This window comes from Hyperoodon ampullatus, assembly GCF_949752795.1.
Source record: "Hyperoodon ampullatus genome assembly, chromosome: 7".
NCBI classification, from domain to species: Eukaryota; Metazoa; Chordata; class Mammalia; order Artiodactyla; family Ziphiidae; genus Hyperoodon; species Hyperoodon ampullatus.
The window spans coordinates 49827943-49848623 of record NC_136920.1 but is presented as its reverse complement, the minus strand read 5'-3'; the positions used below and the strand labels follow the sequence as shown (position 1 = coordinate 49848623).

General features: G+C 40.2%; 1 protein-coding gene across 23 annotated transcripts in view; it reads right to left on the bottom strand.

The window, feature by feature from the left end:
• DLG2 (discs large MAGUK scaffold protein 2) overlaps nt 1-20681 on the bottom strand; it is a gene marked incomplete at its 5' end in the record, with an annotated part of 2112028 nt that overhangs the window by 143877 nt on the left and 1947470 nt on the right. For 20 of the 23 annotated variants that reach the window (XM_079707355.1, XM_079707356.1, XM_079707361.1 and 17 more), the window contains one exon: nt 1880-1994. In XM_079707355.1, coding sequence (XP_079563481.1) covers nt 1880-1994 — 115 coding nt within the window. Of the gene's footprint in view, nt 1-1879; nt 1995-20681 lie in introns of those variants that run through there. The other 3 variants (XM_079707365.1, XM_079707366.1, XM_079707367.1) reach the window with 1 other exon arrangement.

Genomic DNA, 20681 nt, shown 5'->3' with positions numbered 1-20681 from the left:
TAACCTAATTGGCTTTTCCTAATTGACTACCCAAGACTAAAACATTTCAAGATTAGGAAATATTTTATATCACAAAGAATAGCAATACAACACAAGTAAGGAGAACAGAAACAGCTACTTTCCATCATATTTGTGATGTCACTACAAGACATGTTCTAGGGTGGTCCTCAATAGTTCCTTTCACAGATTACACAGAAATGTATCAAAATAATCTTCCAAAATGCAGTTGAACAAATTTGGGACATTGATATTCTGGGTTTTTTTAATTTTAAATCTCAGGACTTCTGAGGTACTGGAACTCCCTGGAATAAGAAGGGACTCTACGCTTGTCAGAGAGGCCAGCAAATCAAGGCCTTCGAGAACCTGCCGCCTTCTGGAATCCTGCTCCCTTCTTGGCCCTGCTGTGCCTACCTAATACACACAAAAGATAACTTTATAGCCAAAGAGGAACCAACAGGACAAGTCAATCCAAGCACATCAATTAATGGCTATAACATGCACCTCATGTCAAGAAAAGACAGTGAAATTTCAGATCAGGAGGATATGACCCTAGGTGGGAATCTGACGAGATCCTGAGGGAGAGAGAATACAGTGAGGATGGGCATGGTTCCTCCACTGATACCTGGATTCATCTGCACCATTAACTGGACATCACTCTCCCCCTTTGGCTGTTAATACTTACATTATTATTATTGTAAGTCATCATTCTTTTTAACTGAATGATAGTGGAATGAGGAATAGTTTCCAATTGGAATTGGGAAGATTTTCCTAGATTTTATGAAAAACTAGGAATTAATCCTTTAATATGACATAAAATCCTCAAAGAAATATGGTGAAATATTATTATTATTATTTTTTTTGGCGGTACATGGGCCTCTCACTGTTGTGGCCTCTCCCGTTGCGGAGCACAGGCTCCGGACGCGCAGGCTCAGCGGCCATGGCTCACGGGCCCAGCTGCTCCGCGGCATGTGGGATCTTCCCGGACCGGGACACGAACCCGTGTCCCCTGCATCGGCAGGCGGACTCTTAACCACTGCGCCACCAGGGAAGTCCCTGGTGAATTGTTTTTAAGAAACAACTGGATACTTCAAATTCACTGAGTTTTTACAGTTTGCAAGTGTACAGTTTTCTGGGTTTTTTTTCAAGTGGAGTCAGCATTGATGAAGTATATTTTGGGAGGAATATAGAAGGCTTATGCTAAGAGGTGAATGTTATAGTTGAGTGATGATGGATCTTACTCAACAGTTAACTATGGGGATGAAAGACCACAGGGCATTTCAAGTTCAATCAGTCATCTTTTTCCTGGTAAATTAATGAGTTTTGACAGGCAAGGAACAAGTAACTTTTGTGGTTTGAGAATCAACTGGTAATGAGATGCCACAGAAGAAAGTCATTCTACCAAAACTTTTAAGAAAAAAACCACATAGCTCTTTGAGAGAGTACTTCTGATTTCCAATCAATACACCAAAGTTAATGCATAGATGTCAAGCAGGCCAGGAAGCAATATGAGAATATTTTCTTCCCATACTGATGGTAAGCCAATGTCCAGGGCTTTGGCCCACATATTCAATTTAAGATGTATCAGAACTGAAAATATTTCTTCTCATTATTTTTACTACAACCTATGCTAAGAACTTTACCCTGGATCACAACATGGTCAAAGAACTTGTTAAAAGCAGGGACCTTTAACTAATTTAACATAATTAATAACATTTCAAAAATTTCTTCAAAATGGTTAAACTTAAGGTCTTACAGTGGTGTACTGACAAGTGTAGGTTAGTCAAGAACACATGTCCCATTGCTATAAGGAGTCGCCTTTGTCTCCCCAAGCTGACGGCTCACAAGTACAGATCACAGTAAGAAATACACTGTTGCCTACCTGACATAGAGAGAGCGTTTCTGATTGGTTCGCAGGGACCCGGACCCGGAGCTCATGCTGTGGTTCATCATCTGCTCTCGTAGGTCATGGATTTTGGCCTCAAATCGAGCGTAATCTGGGAACGGAAACGGAGGTGGCAAATTTGGTTCTGTGCCTTCAGCAATTAGAAATACTGCACACTCAAGGCAACCCTTCGTCCCTGTTGGTCCCTTTGCCAAGCAACGGGGAGATGCACAGTGCAAGAATGGAGGAACACAGAAGGTTCACTTTCATACTATTTATTTGAAGACATTCACAAGAGGAAAAGAACAAACCAGTTATTTCCCAAAAACATACCACCACCAAATCCCCAATATGTGAAAAGTCCATGGGGGAGGAGGAGGTGGGTGTTTTTATAAATGGGCTATACAAGGTATCCTTGTTGGTGATGGAAATGTTTCCTGTCTTGACTGTGGTCATGGATACAGGTACTTGCACATGTGATAAAATGACACAGAACTCACTACACACACACATACACACACACACACACACACACACACACACACAAATGATTACAAGTAAAGCTGGGAAAACTGGAATAAATTTGATGGATTATGTCTATGTCAACATCCTGCTTGTCATAGCATGCTACAGATTTCTAAAATGTTACCACTGGGAAAAACTGAGTAAAAGGTACATAGGATTTCCCTGTATTGTTTCTTACAACTGCATGTGAATCTATATTATCTCTAAATAATAGGATTAATTTAGAAATGAGAGGGTAAAAAACCCCAAAAGTTCATAGGATTACCAATAGTATAGGGGCGGAGGTGAGTCTCTAGTTACCCTCAGCCAGACAGACCAGAGTATCAAGTGTTTGGTGATGAACTGTGTAAAAAATGCCATTTAATTTTGCTAAGATTTTTTCCCCCCTGGGGGGCTCTTAGAAGCTGATTACTTGGGATCATACCTCAACTTTGCCTTATAGCTTTAATATAAAACATCACATGCCAAACTTCATCAATTCTAACACAATATATATATTTAAATCAGCTTCTCAGGAGATCAGGGTTAGAAAACAGTAAATCTATTTTAGAAACATTCAAAGAAAAAATATATGGGTCTAAAAAAATCAAGGAAATATAATTATTAAAATATGCTATTTCATCACAGGAAAAATTTTTTCACCATATCAATCCAATAAAAATAAAGAAAGAAAAATAGGTTTTAAGACACTTAGTAAAACAATGAGCATAGAAAAAGAAATGGCTTTTGAAGTTTCCATGTTCTTGATCCCAACTTGGTCTGTCACCTCCCTGGCACAACTGTGTCTTGCTTTCGGAGAATTTAAAGCATAAAGAATTTTCACAGAGGTCCTCAATACATTTCAGAAAACAATGTGATTTTTCAATTCAATTTATTCATAACTTTTCACAAAAACAAGAATGACTAAATGAATATAATATAAGATGATCTACTTACAGTGTACTTCAATTTTTTTATAATAAAAACTTCCACAAAATTAAATTTAAATTCAATTTACTGAATATCTGTTGGCTGTTGTGGTGTGGAATTCCATAAAGAAAATGATTTGACCTTAGTTTTCAATGATAGACAACAATGAATTCTGAATGTTAAATATTTTTAAAGTTTAGTGCTCTACAGACAACCCTAACTGACGGGAAATTTCTGGTGCTTATTAGGCGAAGTCTGATATTACCTAGATTTGGAAGACTTCCTGTTCAAAACTTCTCTTTGAATAATTAAATCCTAAATGTTTAAATAAGCAGAATACCTATTTAACTAAAATCTATTAACCATAATTTAAGATATTTATTTTATTTCATTTTAGCAGAGAGAGAAAACACTTATTTACAACCATAAATATGATGCTATATGCAGATTTAAATCATTCTGAGCAAGTCATATTTTCTTGCCATCCTATTAATATCCAATTAATATTACTGCCAGCCACATGGCAGATGCTGTGCTCAGGGCTTCATAGGCATTATTTCATTTCTTATTTAAATTACAAAACGAAGTCCATGGATGTTGTAAAAATGTGAACCATATAGAAAAACACAGAATAAAAAATGAGAGGTCCCCATCCCCCCTTCTCTCTCACTGCTGTCCTTCCCTATAGCATAGCCTATAGGTACACAGCTGGCGGGTGCTGGACTTCCGCAGACATTTCTCAATTCATTTGAATATATACATACTCCCACACACATATGAGATCTTAATTATATATTATGCTAATGTTTTTTCCTCCCTTTTTAACAGTGTAACTTGGATCTTTTCCTACCTTCTCTCAAATAATAAGTATCATGTTTCTTAATACCCTTAATTACATTCCACAGTTTAGACTATAATTTATTTAACAATTCCCATATGACAGCCTTTGGTGTCAGACAGGGATCTTGGTGTACGTGAGCACATCCACGGCAGGTCTGTACAGCACCACAGCATGAGTATCAAAGCTTTGCACAGAGTCACACAGCCCCCATCAGCATTTTTTGGAGAAAATAATCTAGCCTGGAACACAGAGCTGGAACTCTCCGTTCCTTCTGAGCCGTGCTCCACACTGTCACTAGCTAAACACCATGCATCGCCCCTAAGGATCACTGAATCTGCCATCTGTTCCCAGGACAACCCCTTTACCATTTGATGACTTTATTATCATGACAAAAACCTGAACTCCCACCTCCAACCATCCCCCCCTCCCCCCACCACCAAAACACCTAATTCAGTGCCAGTCTTCAACTACATACCGCCACTTTGCTACTTTACTGTACTTATCACACCAAACTGCAGTCATTTGCGCCGTTGCTCACCTTCCCCATTAGATTGAGCTCACCAAGGCTTTGCCTGTTCCTAACCTAGTGTCTGGTATGCAGGAGGCATTTAATAACAGGTGCTCAATAAACATTTTCTGAATGAATGAATGAATAAATAATCAACGAGGAAGTGAGCGGAACTGAAATGAATTCAGTTCTAAAATGCCTGTAGGACTGAAATTGCCTGTTTTCAATATTAAGTTTTCTTAAATGAAGAAAGACAAGATGCTTCTCTAGGACTTTTTTTTTCAAGGCTAATTATTCTGCCTAATTTCAAGGCTTTACTCCTGTCTAATTATGGCCACTCCCAAATCCCACTGTTATTTTTACTATTCTCTTGGCAGTCTCTATGCTCTCCCCATCTCAGCCATGTCATACATTTTGGAAACAGTTCTTTGATACTTAACTTGTATGTGATCAGCACTTGATTAGGCTCTTCCTGCGTTCTCCTTACTGCATGGTTCATTAGAGTCCCAAAACGTTTTCTACCATCCTTTTGAAATGTTTATTCTACATCGTATTCTATGGTGTTTACATTCTCCACTATGGATGGGGAGGTATTATATTGTGTGTTGTATTGTATTGTATTGTATTTGTCTTAACTGGAATCATCTTGTTCTCAACTTCTCCACTTTGACAATCGTGTTAAACACAAATCCTGTATTCAAAAGTGTTTATCCCTCTTTGCTCCTTTTTGAAAAATAAAGCTTTACAAGTAATTTCATCGAAGCAAAAACAATAAGATCTGAGTTTACAAATATAAATGGTGTGTGTGTACGCACGTGTGAGAGAGAGACAGAGACAGAGAGGAGAGGGGCTATGTCTCCAGCCTCTCATAGTTAAACAAGTTTAAAATTAGAAAAGCTCTAGAAATAAACAAGAAAGTAGATAAATAAATTGTGAAGTATGTCTTCTTTATGTTTTACAATAGTATTGAAAACTACATTTTCAACAAGTTAAAAATCTAACACTACCACGTCCATTTAATCTTAATTCCCTCTTCTTTCCCCAAATGTTTCATTCACATCCACGCCCTCCCCTTTGGGATATTTTCCAATAAATTCCTAACACTCAGGAGAACATTCTAATATTTTAAAGTGCTCAATCTTTATATATTCTAAAGGAAAATTCATGTTTACTGAACTGAACACCTGCAATAGACTAGTTTCTGTGCTACATACTTAAAAATTATGTTATTTCTCCTAACAAAGCTCTGAGGTAAGCATATTATTTTAGAGGTGAGGAAACAGGTTCAGAGAGGTTAACTAACTTCACCAAAGTCACAAAGCTTCTAGGTAACAGAGCTCATTGGACATGGAGCTAACATTCAACCCTGGATCTCTGTGAGGTCAGTCTGTCTCCATCACATCTTAGTACCTATTAAAACACCACAATTTTCCCTTAGAACCTAAGGCCTCCTCAATTCTGTACCTCGCCCTCCTAAAATCTCACTCTCTTTCCTTTCACCTACTGTATTATGTGCATGCTGGTCCTCTCCTTTATTGTCCCATAAACTCCTTAGAGAGTCGGTATGCCTCACTCATCTCGGTTTCTCCAACCTCAAGGTCTATCATTCCTCCTTCCCTACACATGGGATTGTACTAGGTGCATGGCATATAGTTCTGAAAAAGAACCTAAAGGAGTTTACTTCTTGAATGGGACACTGACAAGGAAATTAAGCAGGATAATGCTGAGGTGGGAAACTGCATTAAAGAAGCAGGACCTTAAGCCACTATGGAAAACAGTATGGAGGTTCCTCAAACAATTAAAAATAGAATTGCCGGGACTTCCCTGGTGGTGCAGTGGTTAAGAATCCGCCTGCCAATGCAGGGAACAAGGGTTCGAGCTCTGGTCCGGGAAGATCCCACATGCTGTGGAGCAACTAAGCCACAACTACTGAGCCTGCACTCTAGAGCCCACGAGCCATAACTACTGAGCCTGCACACTGCAACTACTGAAGCCTGCGTGCCTAGAGCCTGTGCTCTGCAACAAGAGAAGCCACTGCAGTGAGAAGCCCACACACCACAACAAAGAGTAGCCCCCGCTCGCCACAACTAGAGAAAGCCCATGCACAGCAATGAAGACCTAGCACAGCCAAAAATAAATAAATAAGTTAATTAATTAATTAATTAATTTAAAAAAAAGAATTGCCATATGATCCAGCAATCCCACTCCTGGGCATATATCTGGACAAAACTCTAATTCAAAAAGATACATGCACCTGTATGTTCATAGCAGCACTATTCACAATAGCCAAGACACGGAAACAACCTAAATGTCCATCAACAGATGAATGGATAAAGAAGATGTGGTACATATATACAATGGAATACTACTCAGCCATAAAAAGAATGAAATAATGCCGTTTGCAGCAACATGGATGCAACTAGAGATTATCATACTAAGTAAGTCAGAAAGAGAAAGACAAATACCATATACCACTTATATGTGGACTCTAAAATATAACACAAATGAAACAGAAACTGACTCACAGACACAGAGAACAGACTTGTGGTTGCCAAGGGGGAGAAGGTTGGGGGAGGAATGGAGTGGGAGGTTGGGGTCAGCAGACATAAGCTTTTATATAGGGACAGAAGGGATAAACAACAAGGTCCTAACATACAGCACGGGGAACTATATTCAATATCTTGTGCTAAACCATAATGGAAAAGAATATAAAAAAAAGAATGTATATATGTATAACTGAATCAGTTTGCTGTAGAGCACAAATTAACACAACACTGTAAATCAACTATACTTCAATTTTTAAAAGTACAAATCCACTGGAAAAAAAAAAGAAATATTACCTCTGGTTAGTTCTTTTTTCCCCTCTATAAATGATAAGCCATATATATTTTTTTTAATGTCACATTCTTGGGTATTGATCTAGTTGTTCCTGACTAGACATATTCACATTAGAATTACATCATTTGCTTTCACTTAGACATGATGAGTAATGATAGTAGACAGGGTAGAAGATTTGGATTACATAGATATGGTCAGAATCCTGGCTCTGCCATTTATTAGCTGTGCATTACTGTGGAAGTTGGGCTCAATTTCCTCATAAGTAGAACAGGAATAATAACTGTACCTACTTCAAGACATGCTGGGAAGGTTACAAGAGAGAGCTGATGGACCTAAAGGGTTGGCTCTTGGTAATTACTGACAATTCCTCCTGTTAATTTTCACGTGTAATTCAACAGCTATTCTTGTTCACTGCTTGCAGAAGTCATAACCCCTTTCTGTACCAGGTAAAATGGAAAGCTGTGTCTGCTCCTAGTACCCCCTAATACAGCCTTACTCTGCCTGTTATGAACTGATGTCTCTACCAGGCCAAAGAGCAATGATGGCCGTACTTGGGGACACTTGGCACCAGTATGGAACTACTCACCTACTGGGCAACCACTAAATGGCTCCTCAGGGACCTCTCACAAATCCACAGTGATCTGGAGGTCAGGAGAATGATGCCCAATACCAAAGCTGCTGCCCTTTTCAGGAGTATTAGTGACCTCATCCATCGGTATCATCTCAAGGCTTTAGCTACTGATGGACACTTGGATGGAGCAAGGGCAAGGGTGTGAATGCCATGTGCTACACATGAGAGGGGTCTCTGCCATATGCCTGCTTCCTACGCAATTTGTCAAGTGCGAACAAGGAGACCCAGAAGCAAATTCACCCCATCATCCACACAGGAAAGGAGGCACTGCCTCCTGTGAGGAGACTGGGGTTGTTTAATGCAATAGGATTAATCTGCATAGATTAAAGCTGAACAACTGCTCACATCTTCAAGGCTCGGATGCCAGCCTTGTGCCTGAGAGAAGAAAACAATAAGCTCAGTGCGTTAGACTACAGCATGAAGCCATGGGCATGTCGTCCTCAAAGTGAGCTGGTGAGTGGCATACCCCTCCACAGCTGTGATCTCATCCAGCTGACTCATGATTGTCAGCTACCAGAGGAAGCAGTGAGCAGAGTAGGACAGGGAACTTTAGGCTGGGAGGCCAGCTTTAAACCTTAATCCTGTCATTTACTACCAACAGGGCCATGGAAAGCTTCTGAGCTTCAGTTTGCTCATCTGTAAATTGTGAGATTCCTCTCACAAAGTGGTGTGAGAATCAAAATGAGGTTTGACATGAAGCATTTTGTAAATGTAAGATAGTTGTTTTCTGTTGTTACTGTGATGGCCCCTCTTAAGACAAATGCATATCCAGTCCTTAGTCACACTAATGGGGACGGTAGCATCCTATTCCTATTTGCTCATTATGGATATGTGTGCAGCTTTAACAACAACTGGTAAATCACTGGGCTGTAAGCAGGATTCTGTACATCCATGCAGAACAGGCTGCTTTCCTGCCAAGTTATCCACTTCCACACTCCAGGGGAAGCAGTTTCAAGAGACCACCTGCTGCTCACCCAAGAAGTGATGCTTTTAATAGACAAACCTGAGCTAGAAGTTCTTGGTGGCTTATAAGCTAAGGAAGCCTGAGCTTTGGGGCGCCTTCCAATAGGGTTGGGGCAAATATCAATGGGTGCAGTCTATTGGAATCACAATATTGTTTACCTGGACATGACCGCTGTTGTCACCAGGGCCAGACAGAATAGTTTATACCTATTCTTAGCATAGCATCTGATCACTGTTCCAGCAATGAGATACAGGTGAGCAATTGTAAATGTTTCCATTTCTTTGGGGGAAACACCTTCCTTCATTTATTCAGCAAACATTTCTTCCGGGCTTATTACATGCCAGGCACAATGCTAATTGCTAGGGATACTGAATCCACTGGGCAGTTCTTTGCCTTAAGGAGCTCATACACAGGCTCTTACATAGCCTTTAATTTTCTGGTTCTTTGGGGTGAATATAAAAAGAGCATCTGCCACTTAGATTTCTGCTCCTATATGTGTATCAAGCACTTTCTAAACAGTAATGAGATACCTTCGAAGAAGCCAATACAGTCAGATACATGTTACAATGGAGAAACTGAGGCAGGTTAAATCTTTGTGAAAGACTGTACGGTTACTGGTAGTGTGAGAAGAGCAACCAGGGTCTCAAAGCCGTACCCTGGAATCAAAGTTCTGGATTTGAGTCTTGGCTCTGAGTGATGCTGGGAAAATCCTTCAACCTCTCAGAGATGCTGTTTACTCCTTTGTAAAATGGGGAAATCTTCTCTGCCCCTATACAAAGTTGTTCTGAATATCTAATACAATGTACTTCATTTTCACCTTTTTAAGCAGTATTGATTTCAAAAAGCAGTGCCAATTAATAATAGTCCTGTTTTTGGAGAGGGTGGACTCAAGACTCACTCAGATTTCACAAGCTGACATGTATGGGTGTAAAAGGGGGTAAACGTTAGCCTTATAATCAATGTAATATGATAAATAAAAGTGCTTAAAACTAAAAAATTCCAAATATATATATCACTGCTCTTTCTCCACTAGACTCTTTTTTTTTGCAAAAGATTATAGACAATTTTACTTTAAAAATTAAAAACTGTGAGCCCATACTGAAAAGTACATTCTTCAGAAAAATATGAGACATGTTATTCTCCACTAGACTCTTAACCAAATACGCATACATAGGAGGATGGCCATAGACTACTGGTTATGTCTCAAGCCCAAGAAGCAATACTTTGTCAAAATTCTTTTGTATAATGAATGATACAAAAATAATTCTATTTACTTGGAGCTCAGAAAAGAATCAAAAGTTCCCATTTCACCACCTCTTCTTTTTTCTTTGCCCCGAAACTTCAGAGTCAGACAGGCACAGAAGAGGCTCCACCATGCGGACCTCCCTGGTGGCGCAGTGGTTAAGAATCCGCCTGCCAATGCAGGGGACACGAGTTCAAGCCCTGGTCTGGGAAGATCCCACATGCCGCGGAGCAACTAAGCCCGTGCACCACAACTACTGACCCTGCACTCTAGGGCTCATAAGCCACAACTACTGAGCCCGTGTGCCACAACTACTGAAGCCTGCATGCCTAGAGCCCGTGCTCTACAACAAGAGAAGCCACCTTTATAAGAAGCCTGCGCACCACAGTGAAGAGTAGCACCCACTTGCCGCAACTAGAGAAAGCCCGCGCGCAGCAACGAAGACCCAACACAGCCAAAAAAATAAATAAAATAAAGTAAATAAATTAAAAAAAAAAAAGAGGCCCCACCATGTTACATCAAACTTTAGAGACAGCTTTAGAGCTTTCAGACTCCGGCTGTTTTTCAGGTAGTCATGCTGGGAAGGGCTGCTGTTTTTATAGACTGCTATAGAAGACTAGCTTCCCCCCCATATGTGTATCGGCATGCCCACCTGCCATCAAGAGAGCTAACCTTTGGCCACTGGAAGGATTTTCAGCCTGTGGATCTCCACAATTCTGCCTAAGGATTTAATTAGCCTTTTACCCCAACTCTTGACTTATCTCTCAGGTTGCCATCCTGCTTCTGTGTTAAAGTGGTGACATGCAATTTTCCACTGCCGAAGATTTACAGATGTTGTTTGGCATACTTCTTATCCAAACTACTGTGGGTGTGTATGTGTGTGTGTGCATGTGCGCACTGTGTGTGACACACAGAGAGAGACAGGGAGACAGAGAGAAAGAGATAAACAGATTCAAAACTAAACTCCCTAGAATCCAACTATAACTGGGAAACCTAGACAATAGGGTGAGTCTGTTATCTTTTCTGAACTCCACAAAGTAAGAGATCTCTAGCACTGAGCATTAAGAACTTAGTTATGGACACCATGAGGGCAAGACATTGTCATGCTTCTTCTGTATCCCCAATGTTTGGAACAGAGTGTGACACACAGTGAACAGTAAATGCTAATATAAATGTTTGCTAAATTGGGCAAGATAAATAAAGACTTCAGGGGGAAAAAATGATCCTTTTGTTTGCTAAATCTACTACAATGTAGATCAGACCTTTTAGAATAATTTTTAATAATATACTGAATTAAGATATGTTGTTTCTCTCTCTCTTTCTCAGTAGAATTGGGGTCATTTGTTTTGACTAGAAAAATTTTTCGCACATCCTGGTTGGAGACCCTTTAAAGAGGTTTCAGGAAATGCTCAGGATTTCTTTAATGTGTGAGGTGAAGTAAGTTTTATAGACAAACAACAGTCTGAATCCCCAACCAGCTACTTCGTATAATACTCATGTAACTCTGAAAATCAGATACATCAAATTTCAATTTGGCTTCATGCCAGTTTTATTTTATGGATTCATAAAGGCAGATTTTCTTTGAATATCAGGATTATTGCAAAGTGGAGTCAGCACAGAAACTTTTTGAATTTGGCAAAGCCTGTGTCTTCAGGCAACTGGGAGTAGCCTGGTGTAATTTTTTTCTTTTTAAAGCTCTGAAATAAACAGGTTTCAACTTTAAATCTTAAGTTCATCACTAATTCACAGGGTGGATTTTGTGCAAGTTATTCAACCCAGAGAAGACCTGGTTTTCTCATGTGTACAACAGAAAAACACCATCAGCCTCAACAGATTGCTTGAAAATTAAATGTGATAGCATTTGTAAATGGAAAAGAAAAAAGACTAAGGTCTTTGAAGCTTTATATTCCTCATTTATAAAATGGGGATAATGTTAATTAACACCCTGCTTACATCACAAGGTTGTTGTAGGATCAAATGAAGAAACTGATATAAAGATATTTGATAAACTGAATACCATATAAAGTGATGATAACAACAATTCATATCAATATAGCCTTTTAAAAATTTCCATTCTGCCTAGAATATTTCCTCAGTATCTGAAATTTGTCCCCATAGCTGTGAAATTTGATTTCTGTCTTGGCTATGGAAATAAAGCCACATAGGGCATCATGCTTAAGAGAGGAGATGTGAAACTCTGAGGGGAAAATGGAAACTTCTGATATCATTAGGGCCTAGCTGACAATGGCAATTCTCCCTGAAGGTTCTGCTGGCAGGTTGGGTGAAAGGCTCAGAGCTGGGATGCACAGGCTGTAGTTTAATTGATGTGTTTCATAGCTAATGGTACATCAGAAGAAGGACCAAGGAGCCATGCCTTCTAATTTAAGGCAAAGTGCTTAAGACTACATCCAACCAGATAAGAAAGGCTTCCTTGGCAAATACAAATGTTAAATCTTTGCTGGATTTGTCCTGCTCCTTCTTTTGTATTAAAATCATGGAGCTAGAAGCTAACATAATAATGTTCAAGCTTCCTGTGTTCTTCTGCAGTAATAATCAGTTAGATCTTGCCCAGTGAAAAGGGTGATATTCTTGCCTAATTATAGACCAGGGCAGAGAAAGAAGATAAAGCAGTCTGGCTCTAGAGGTAGGCAGGTTGGCAGACCCCCTGGATATGACATAAGGAGTACAAGTATCTGTCTTGCTTCCACAACATTCCTATCAGATTTATCCTTTAATAGCACCTTGAGAAATACATATACATATTATCTTGGAGGATAACCCACCATTCCTAGATAAATAGAAGCACAACAGGAAGAACACTAAGAGAAAATGGAGGCTTAGAGAGGCCAGACAATTCACCCAAGGTCACACAGCAGAGCTGGGATTTGAATCCAAGTCTAGTTCCAGCCTCAACCAGCTTTTTTCACTACACTGGTACTACACTTTGCTCTACAAGCGACAGTGCTATTCCCTCTTTTGCTCCTGACATGTACAGGTCCGTGGCTATCTGGCTTGGTCACCCTAAGTAACCAGTTAATAACCAATTTCTGATACAGCTATAGATTCATACCTATAGTGAATTCTATAAGGCAGGCTGGTAAGATCAAAACGAAAAGGCTTTGTTTGGTCTCTCCAATACACTTCCCAAACGAAAGCTTCTCAATATGTCATTAGTGTGATTCTGGGTTTAAGACTCGAAGTCAACTGCAAACCATGGCTCCTGTTGGTGCAGGTTCACCAGACTTGGGGCTGACTGCCAGGTTCACTTGCTGCCCTCTGTCTAACGAGCACTTACAGGGTTGCGGGAAGGCAGGAGATGCTCAGGAGAGACAGCAATCAGCCCTGCCTCCGATACTGCAGAATCTGCAAAAATTTCGGGCATGGATTCCCAGGAGCGGCTGCAGAGAGCAGGGCCATGTCACCGCATGAAAAATAAGGCTGAGGGTAGGAGCACTTCGTAAATCTAAACTTACATAATGGACTGTGGGGTTTTTGTCTTTAAAAGTATTTCTTTCTTACTTTTTTGTTGTTAAAATGTCCTTTTTATACTTAAGAGGCATAACCACCAAATGTAATGTATAGTGCTTGTTTGGATCCTGATTAGGAAAAAGAAAAATTTAAGTCATTATAAACTACGTATTAGATCATACCAAGAATTATTTTAAATTCTGTTGAGTGTGATAATGGCATTGTGGTAATATAAGAACATGTTCTCTTTTTTTTCTTTATAGTTTCTGAATACTGTAGGGATGAAAAGAGATAAATGTTGGATTTGTTTTAAAATACATCAGCAAAGAAAATACTGTAGGCGCTATATGATGCAAATTGGCAAACTTGACCACTATTGAATATGGGTGACAAGTACGTGAGCATTCTTTGTAAAATTCTAATTTTGCATATGCTTAAAAATGTTTGTAACAGAAACATTTAAATTGATTATTTAAAAAGATTAAACATCCTAATTGAATAAAGTTAAAAAGCTGGCAACATCACGTCAGTCCTCCTCACTAGTATAGTGGGCAGGGAACGACAGGGCCTGGTTCCTCCGGCTCCTGCCCCTGGGCTCCCCTGCATGTGTCGCTCTGAACCCTGGTTTGCTCATAGTATAGTACACCTAGACCTAGCAGTGATTTGAGACTTCACTGAGGTAATAGCCATGAAAGTGCTATGCTGCTCAAATGCTTCTGTTCGGTCAGCAAACATTTCCTTAGCATCAACCATGGCGAGGCTCTGTGCTAGACACCAGTGAGAAGATGATTAAAATGTGGTCTCTGCACACAAAGACTTTTCATTACTGCTATCTAATGTCTACATTGATTTCCACAGTGATGGCAATTCCACAACGAGCTCTAGCTTCTAATTTGAATACTGTCTACAATTCTTAATAAAGGCAAGAAGGTCCCTGCTTAACTCCCCAGCTCATCTTTGTCTTAACGTCCCCTCTCTTTTGGTTTCCTCAGATTCTAGCTTTCGAAATTTTCTCAGTTCCATTCTCTTCCATGCTGTTCCTTCTGCCTGGAACACCATTCCTATCGGTCTCCATCTGGCTTCTTGTCTTTACCATCTGTCTTCAACATCATGTCCTCAGACAGCTCCCTGACCTATGCAGGTCCTTCACATGCAACTGATATTACTCCTTTGCAGTACTTCACATACAAGAAACTAATTATCTGTAAAGCCTTGCTTATTATTTGTGAGGCACACGGTAGATGCCTGAGAAATGTTTGATAACTGACGGCGTGGAGCTGCTGGTGTGACTATTCCTCCTTCATCCTGATAAAAAAAGTGATCTAGCCATTTTGAAAATATTGAAACTTTGATAAATATGTTCTATCCCTCCATGGCTCTCCCACTAAAAGAATTTTCATTTTCCAACTGAGGTAAAAGGAAGAATCGCCAAAGATATGGATTGAGAGAACTATTTATCCTCCACTTCTTTCTCATCATAATTATCTATTTCTGAATCCTAAAACCACCTAGCTAGATTCATCTCCAATCCTGATTACCTTTAACTTCTTGAGATGCTATGTGTGTTTCTATTTATTGTAAGTATTTTATGGCATGCAACCAGAAAAATCACATAATGGGAAATTACCCACAGCCCCCAAACACACAAACAGGAGCTGAACAGAACTTCAGCACAATTTATGGTAACAATTTCATCCTCAGTTTAGTTATTTTTATGGTGCAAAAAAAAATTATTTTGCTTATTTCACTATTTTTTCCCTATAAAATTGTTCCCCTGATTTTTGGCAAAATATCTATGAGAAAGTGAAGGTCTCCCCTGGTGTATAGGAAATTGAAATTGTCACTTAAGGACAAAGTGTAACCCTAAACTGTCCTCTGCGCAATATTGTTTGCTAAGAAATGGGAACTCTAAAACAAAGATAATATGGAACCATTGGGTGGCTTAAGGGATATATTATATTTGTCACTTAGCCAGCAGCGTTCTGATAAAGAGATGGGACAGTGACAGTAGAGAGATCAGAATCCTGGAGGTCATTTAGGGGTCTCTTTCAATGGTCCAGGTGAGAGATGGTGAGGACAGCGGGAGTAGAGAAGAGGGGACAGACATTTGGGAGGTGTAAAGAAGAGGCTTGGCTGCTTAACTCAATGTGGCATATAAGAAAGAAAGTGGAAATGTCCAGGGTTTTAGCTGGAGCAACTGACTGAGAACAGAAGAGGGGATGCCCTTGAGAGAGGCAAAGAAAATGACATAGAGTTCGTATTGGCACGCTAATTTTGAGGGGGCATCATTACAGCCCAGTGTTCTCGTGCCAGACTTTCTTAATGCCACTGACTGGGAGTACAGGGAGATAACATCTTTAACAAGTGAAGTAATTTTATATACATTAGATACTTTCCTGGGTCTATGGAACTGTTATAGATGAAGACTGTGCTGCAGCTACAGTGAGACAGTTGTGTGAAACACATACTAAGCTGATCATTCTATCCTCTAGACCTATGGAAAAATGAGAAAATAATAAAAGTAACCATTAAAAGTGACCTTTATGCACAAATAAATAAAAATATGCTATGGGAAAACTGATCCCTGCAGAACTGAATCAGGCAAATTTATCTTCCTCTTGATTAATAATTTAAGAAGAAATCCCAAGGCTGCTGCCTCTGGAGATGTAGGAGGAACTTTTATAATTAGACTTTCATCTGAACCGTGAGGGTGAGGATCAGAAAGCTGACTCAGCCTGGTGTCAATTATTTGCAGCCTGCACAATGAAAGGCTAAAAATTTGGAAGATGTAGGATGACTTAAGTCCAATTCTGGGGGTTGCTTCAGCGCAGTCACATGATAAGTATTTACTGGCAAATTTCTTTCAATTAGTATTTACTGGCAAATTTATTCTCTATCTCCTTTAGTCTGGGCCCGGAAAATATTTGTGGGACTTGCTTTGGGATGGAATTTTTATGCTTCCAATTCAAGAAACAGAAATCAACGCACTCCAGCAACTTTCCTTTTTATGTAAACTCAAACAGAGCTGGTCTCTATGTATCAATCCAAGAAACTGCCCTTTTTAATACAATCTAGTTATGTTTGCGTTACTTTAGAATGAATTAACAGATCTACGGAAACTTGCAAGCCCACTCTGGCCCACAGAGAACTGCAACAGGCCAGCAGGTCCTAGCTGGCCCCTTCCGGATTCATCAGGACACAAGAAGGTGTGATTAGAACACCTTTTACACAGAAGCTGGTTTTGACCAATTGGCTATGAATGGAGGTTCCAACGACTCCTTCCTCAGGTTCAATTAATTTGCTAGAGTGGCTCAGAGAACTCAGAGAAACATTTTCCCAACTTTTACCATTTATTATAAAAGGATATGATAAAAGATACAGCTGAACATCTAGATGGAAGAGATGAGTACAGAAAGCTACATGGGAAGGGGTGTGGGGTTTCCATACTTTCTCTAGACGAGCCACTCTCCTAGCACTTCCATGTGTTCACCAACCCGGAAGCTCTCCAAACCCCATTCTTTTGGGATTTTATGGACGCTTCATCACAAAAGCATGATGGATCATTAACTCCATTTTCAGCCCTTACCTTTTCTCAAAAGAAAGGTGGGTGGGGCTGAAAATTCCAAGCTTCTACTCATGGCTTGTTCTTCCTGGTAACCAGCCTTCATCCAGGAGCCATCTAGGAGCCCACCCAGAGTCACCTCATTAGAACAAAAGAGACTCCATTCACCCAGGAAATTATAAGGGTTTCATGGAGCTCTATGTCAGGAACAGAGGTCAAAGACCAATATTAGAACAAGAGATGCTCCCAGTATTCTTAGCACTTAGGAAATTATAAGGCTTTAGGAGCTCTGTGCCAGGAACTGAGAGCAGAGACCAGGACACGTTTTTTTCTGTTATCTCACACTCCTGTAGGGACTTGAATTCATGCTTTTCTAGCTCTGCTAAGTCATTTTTCACTAACCCATCTTTCCAGCTTCCAAAATTTTGTTCATATTTCTTACATGTGTTGTCAAGACTTACTTCTTTTTTTATCTCATAGATTTATACCTGTTTAAATTGCTTGTTACTTTGACGGAATTTTGGAAACAGAAATATATGCAGGTATTCAAACTGCCAGGTTTAAAAGGAAGCTCAAAATTTATGTTCAACTCTATTAAAATTTTTTAAATAAATTTATTTATTTATTTTTGGCTGTGTTGGGTCTTTGTTGCTGCATGCAGCAGGCTTTCTCTAGTTGCAGCGAGCGGGGGCTACTCTTCATTGCGGTGCACTGGCTCCTCACTGCGGTGGCTTCTCTTGTTGAGGAGCACGGGCTCTAGGCATGCGAGCTTCAGTAGTTGTGGCATGCAGGCTCAGTAGTTGTGGCTCGCAGGCTCTAGAGAGCAGGCTCAGTAGTTGTGGCGGGCTTAGTTGCTCCACGGCCTGTGGGATCTTCCCGGACCAGGGCTCAAATCCGTGTCCCCTGTACTGGCAGGCGGATGCTTAACCACTGCACCACCAGGGAAGCTCAACTCTATTAAATATAATCTTAGTGTTTTCTTGCCATCAGTCTATCATCCCAAGATCACATAGACCCCAGCTCTGTCATTATTACATGTTCTGTATTTCTGAACCTTGTGACACCTGCAAAAAGTACAGAAGACCTCAAGAGGAGATCAGCTAGAATTCATTTATTTGCATATCTTTCGTTCAGTTGTTATTAAAGTTTTTCTATCTTTCCAGATTGACATAGAATTATTGCATGAATCCACTTATCCACCCATTTAAAAAATGTGCTGGGAATAGAAATAAAGGATTAAACAATCTAATCCTTGACTTCAAAGAACTCACTATTTATTATGGGATATAGGCAAGAAAATAGACAATACAAATAAGCTTGTTAAGGCATAAACAAGGAACTGTATCAGTACAGAGGAGAGGTTCCTAACCCAGCTTGAGAGGAAGTACAAAGAGAATGGTGTTTGAGAGACGGTAACACCAAGACTTAATCTTAGAGGATGAGGAAGCACTGGGTAGGCAGAGAAGACTAGATGTAGGGGTGGCAGAAGGCAGATCAAAGCAAAGGGAGCAGCTGTGTAAAGGCAAAGGATCATGCCTCTTTTGCCGCTAAAGAGGAGAAATTTCTCTCAATCAACAGAAAGTGCAGGACAAAGGGGACTGAGTCACCTTTTGATGAGCTAACTTGATGTCGGTGTCCTTCCAGGAGAAAATGAAAAGCAGCCCATTTACAATGAGCTCTTTGGCTCTTGAATTACCAAGTAAAACTGAGGTATCAGCAACTCTTGGCTGAGTGAGAAGCTTACTAATAGAACCCCTGCATTACTGGGGAGGGATTAAAAGAGCTTTGATAAGTATAAAAGCACCGTGTGAATACACGAGATTATTATTACTACCACATTGCCAACCACCACCATCGCCAGGCCTGAGGCATCCTCTACAACTTATAAAGTGAAGCATCTTCTCTGTGGTTTGGAGCAATGGCAACCTCCTGTTTTCGAGATTATACTACAGTCATGTAAGATGTCAGCACTGGTGGTGGCAGGGTGATGGCTGAACAGGACTTCCCTGTACGTTTCTTTGCAGCTTCATTTGCAACTTTTAAAAGTTAAAGAAAGAGAAAGGAGGAGGAGAAGAAAGGAGGAGAGGAAAAGAGGAAGAAGGAGAACAGCAGCTTTTCAAGGCCAAAGATGGAGAGCATTTTCTCTGCATCTCTATTCAGGGCTGCAATAAACTGAACTCAGTATACTGCTGCAGATTACTAGAAACTTAAAATCCAATTAGGACGGTGCCATGGGCCTGGCAAAAGGGTAGATTAGAGCGCTGGCACAACCTTGGGGCTCAGTGGCAGGAGGCTGGAATTATTTTGCTATCAGCAAAATAATTCCAACCATACATGAATTCTAGCCTGCTATAAAAATCCTTAAGAGAAGTATATAAAACTTCTTTGCTTCAGATATTGCAGTAGATGTCATGATGTGCCCCTCAGATGTCCCTTCAAGATTGAAGCACTTACTCCCCCAGCTGTCCCTAGATGAAGAAAGCAGCATCACCCTAAGTAACTCCTCCTTTCTGGGGCAGCCTACATGGAGTTCCTGGTCAATGAAGGGGTGACAAGGCCCAGCCCCTTTATCCCAGCTCAGGACAACTCTACAGGGCCATACCTTCAGGAGTCTCCGTTGAAATTACATCAACATCCAACTTTTCCTTCTGCCCAATCTACTCCCTTCCTCTGCATTTTGATTCTGAAGCACTCCCAATAAATTTGCCATCTGCCAATTTCCACCTGAGTGGAGCTTTCCCAGGGACCCAACCAGAAAAACTGATTTATCTATATTTAGTCAAAAGCACTACCTACTTAGTTAATTTCTCTTTATATCTGATGATAATTATCAACCCACTCTCCTATAATACATCAAACTAAAAAAAATAACTTATAAGAATGCAAGACTCTCCCAAAAGAGAATATGACCATTTACAAATCTCCCTCAGCTGAGGCCTTAGGTGCAGTGTGAGTTAGGGAGTGAGGATGGAAGAAAGCAGCAGGAAAGGGATGAAGACTGGCATGTCAAGCACTGACATTTATTAAGGAGTTATATAAGGATGAGGGATGTGCTAATGTTTCGTTCTCACTATGACCCTCTGAGACAGATGTTATCTCAGTTTTACAAGTGGGGAACCTGAGGCTCAAAGAGGTTAACTGATACAGCTGGAGAAGAGCTGAGCCCAGAATTGAGTGCAGCATTGTTTGAATACAGTGACCATGTCTTTCCCTGCTATCAGGAGTAAGAATTGTTCTGAAGAGGTAAGGGAGATAGTATAAGGAGTGTTTCTCTATTACCTGCTGAAGAAGATCCCTGGGGGAGGTCTGG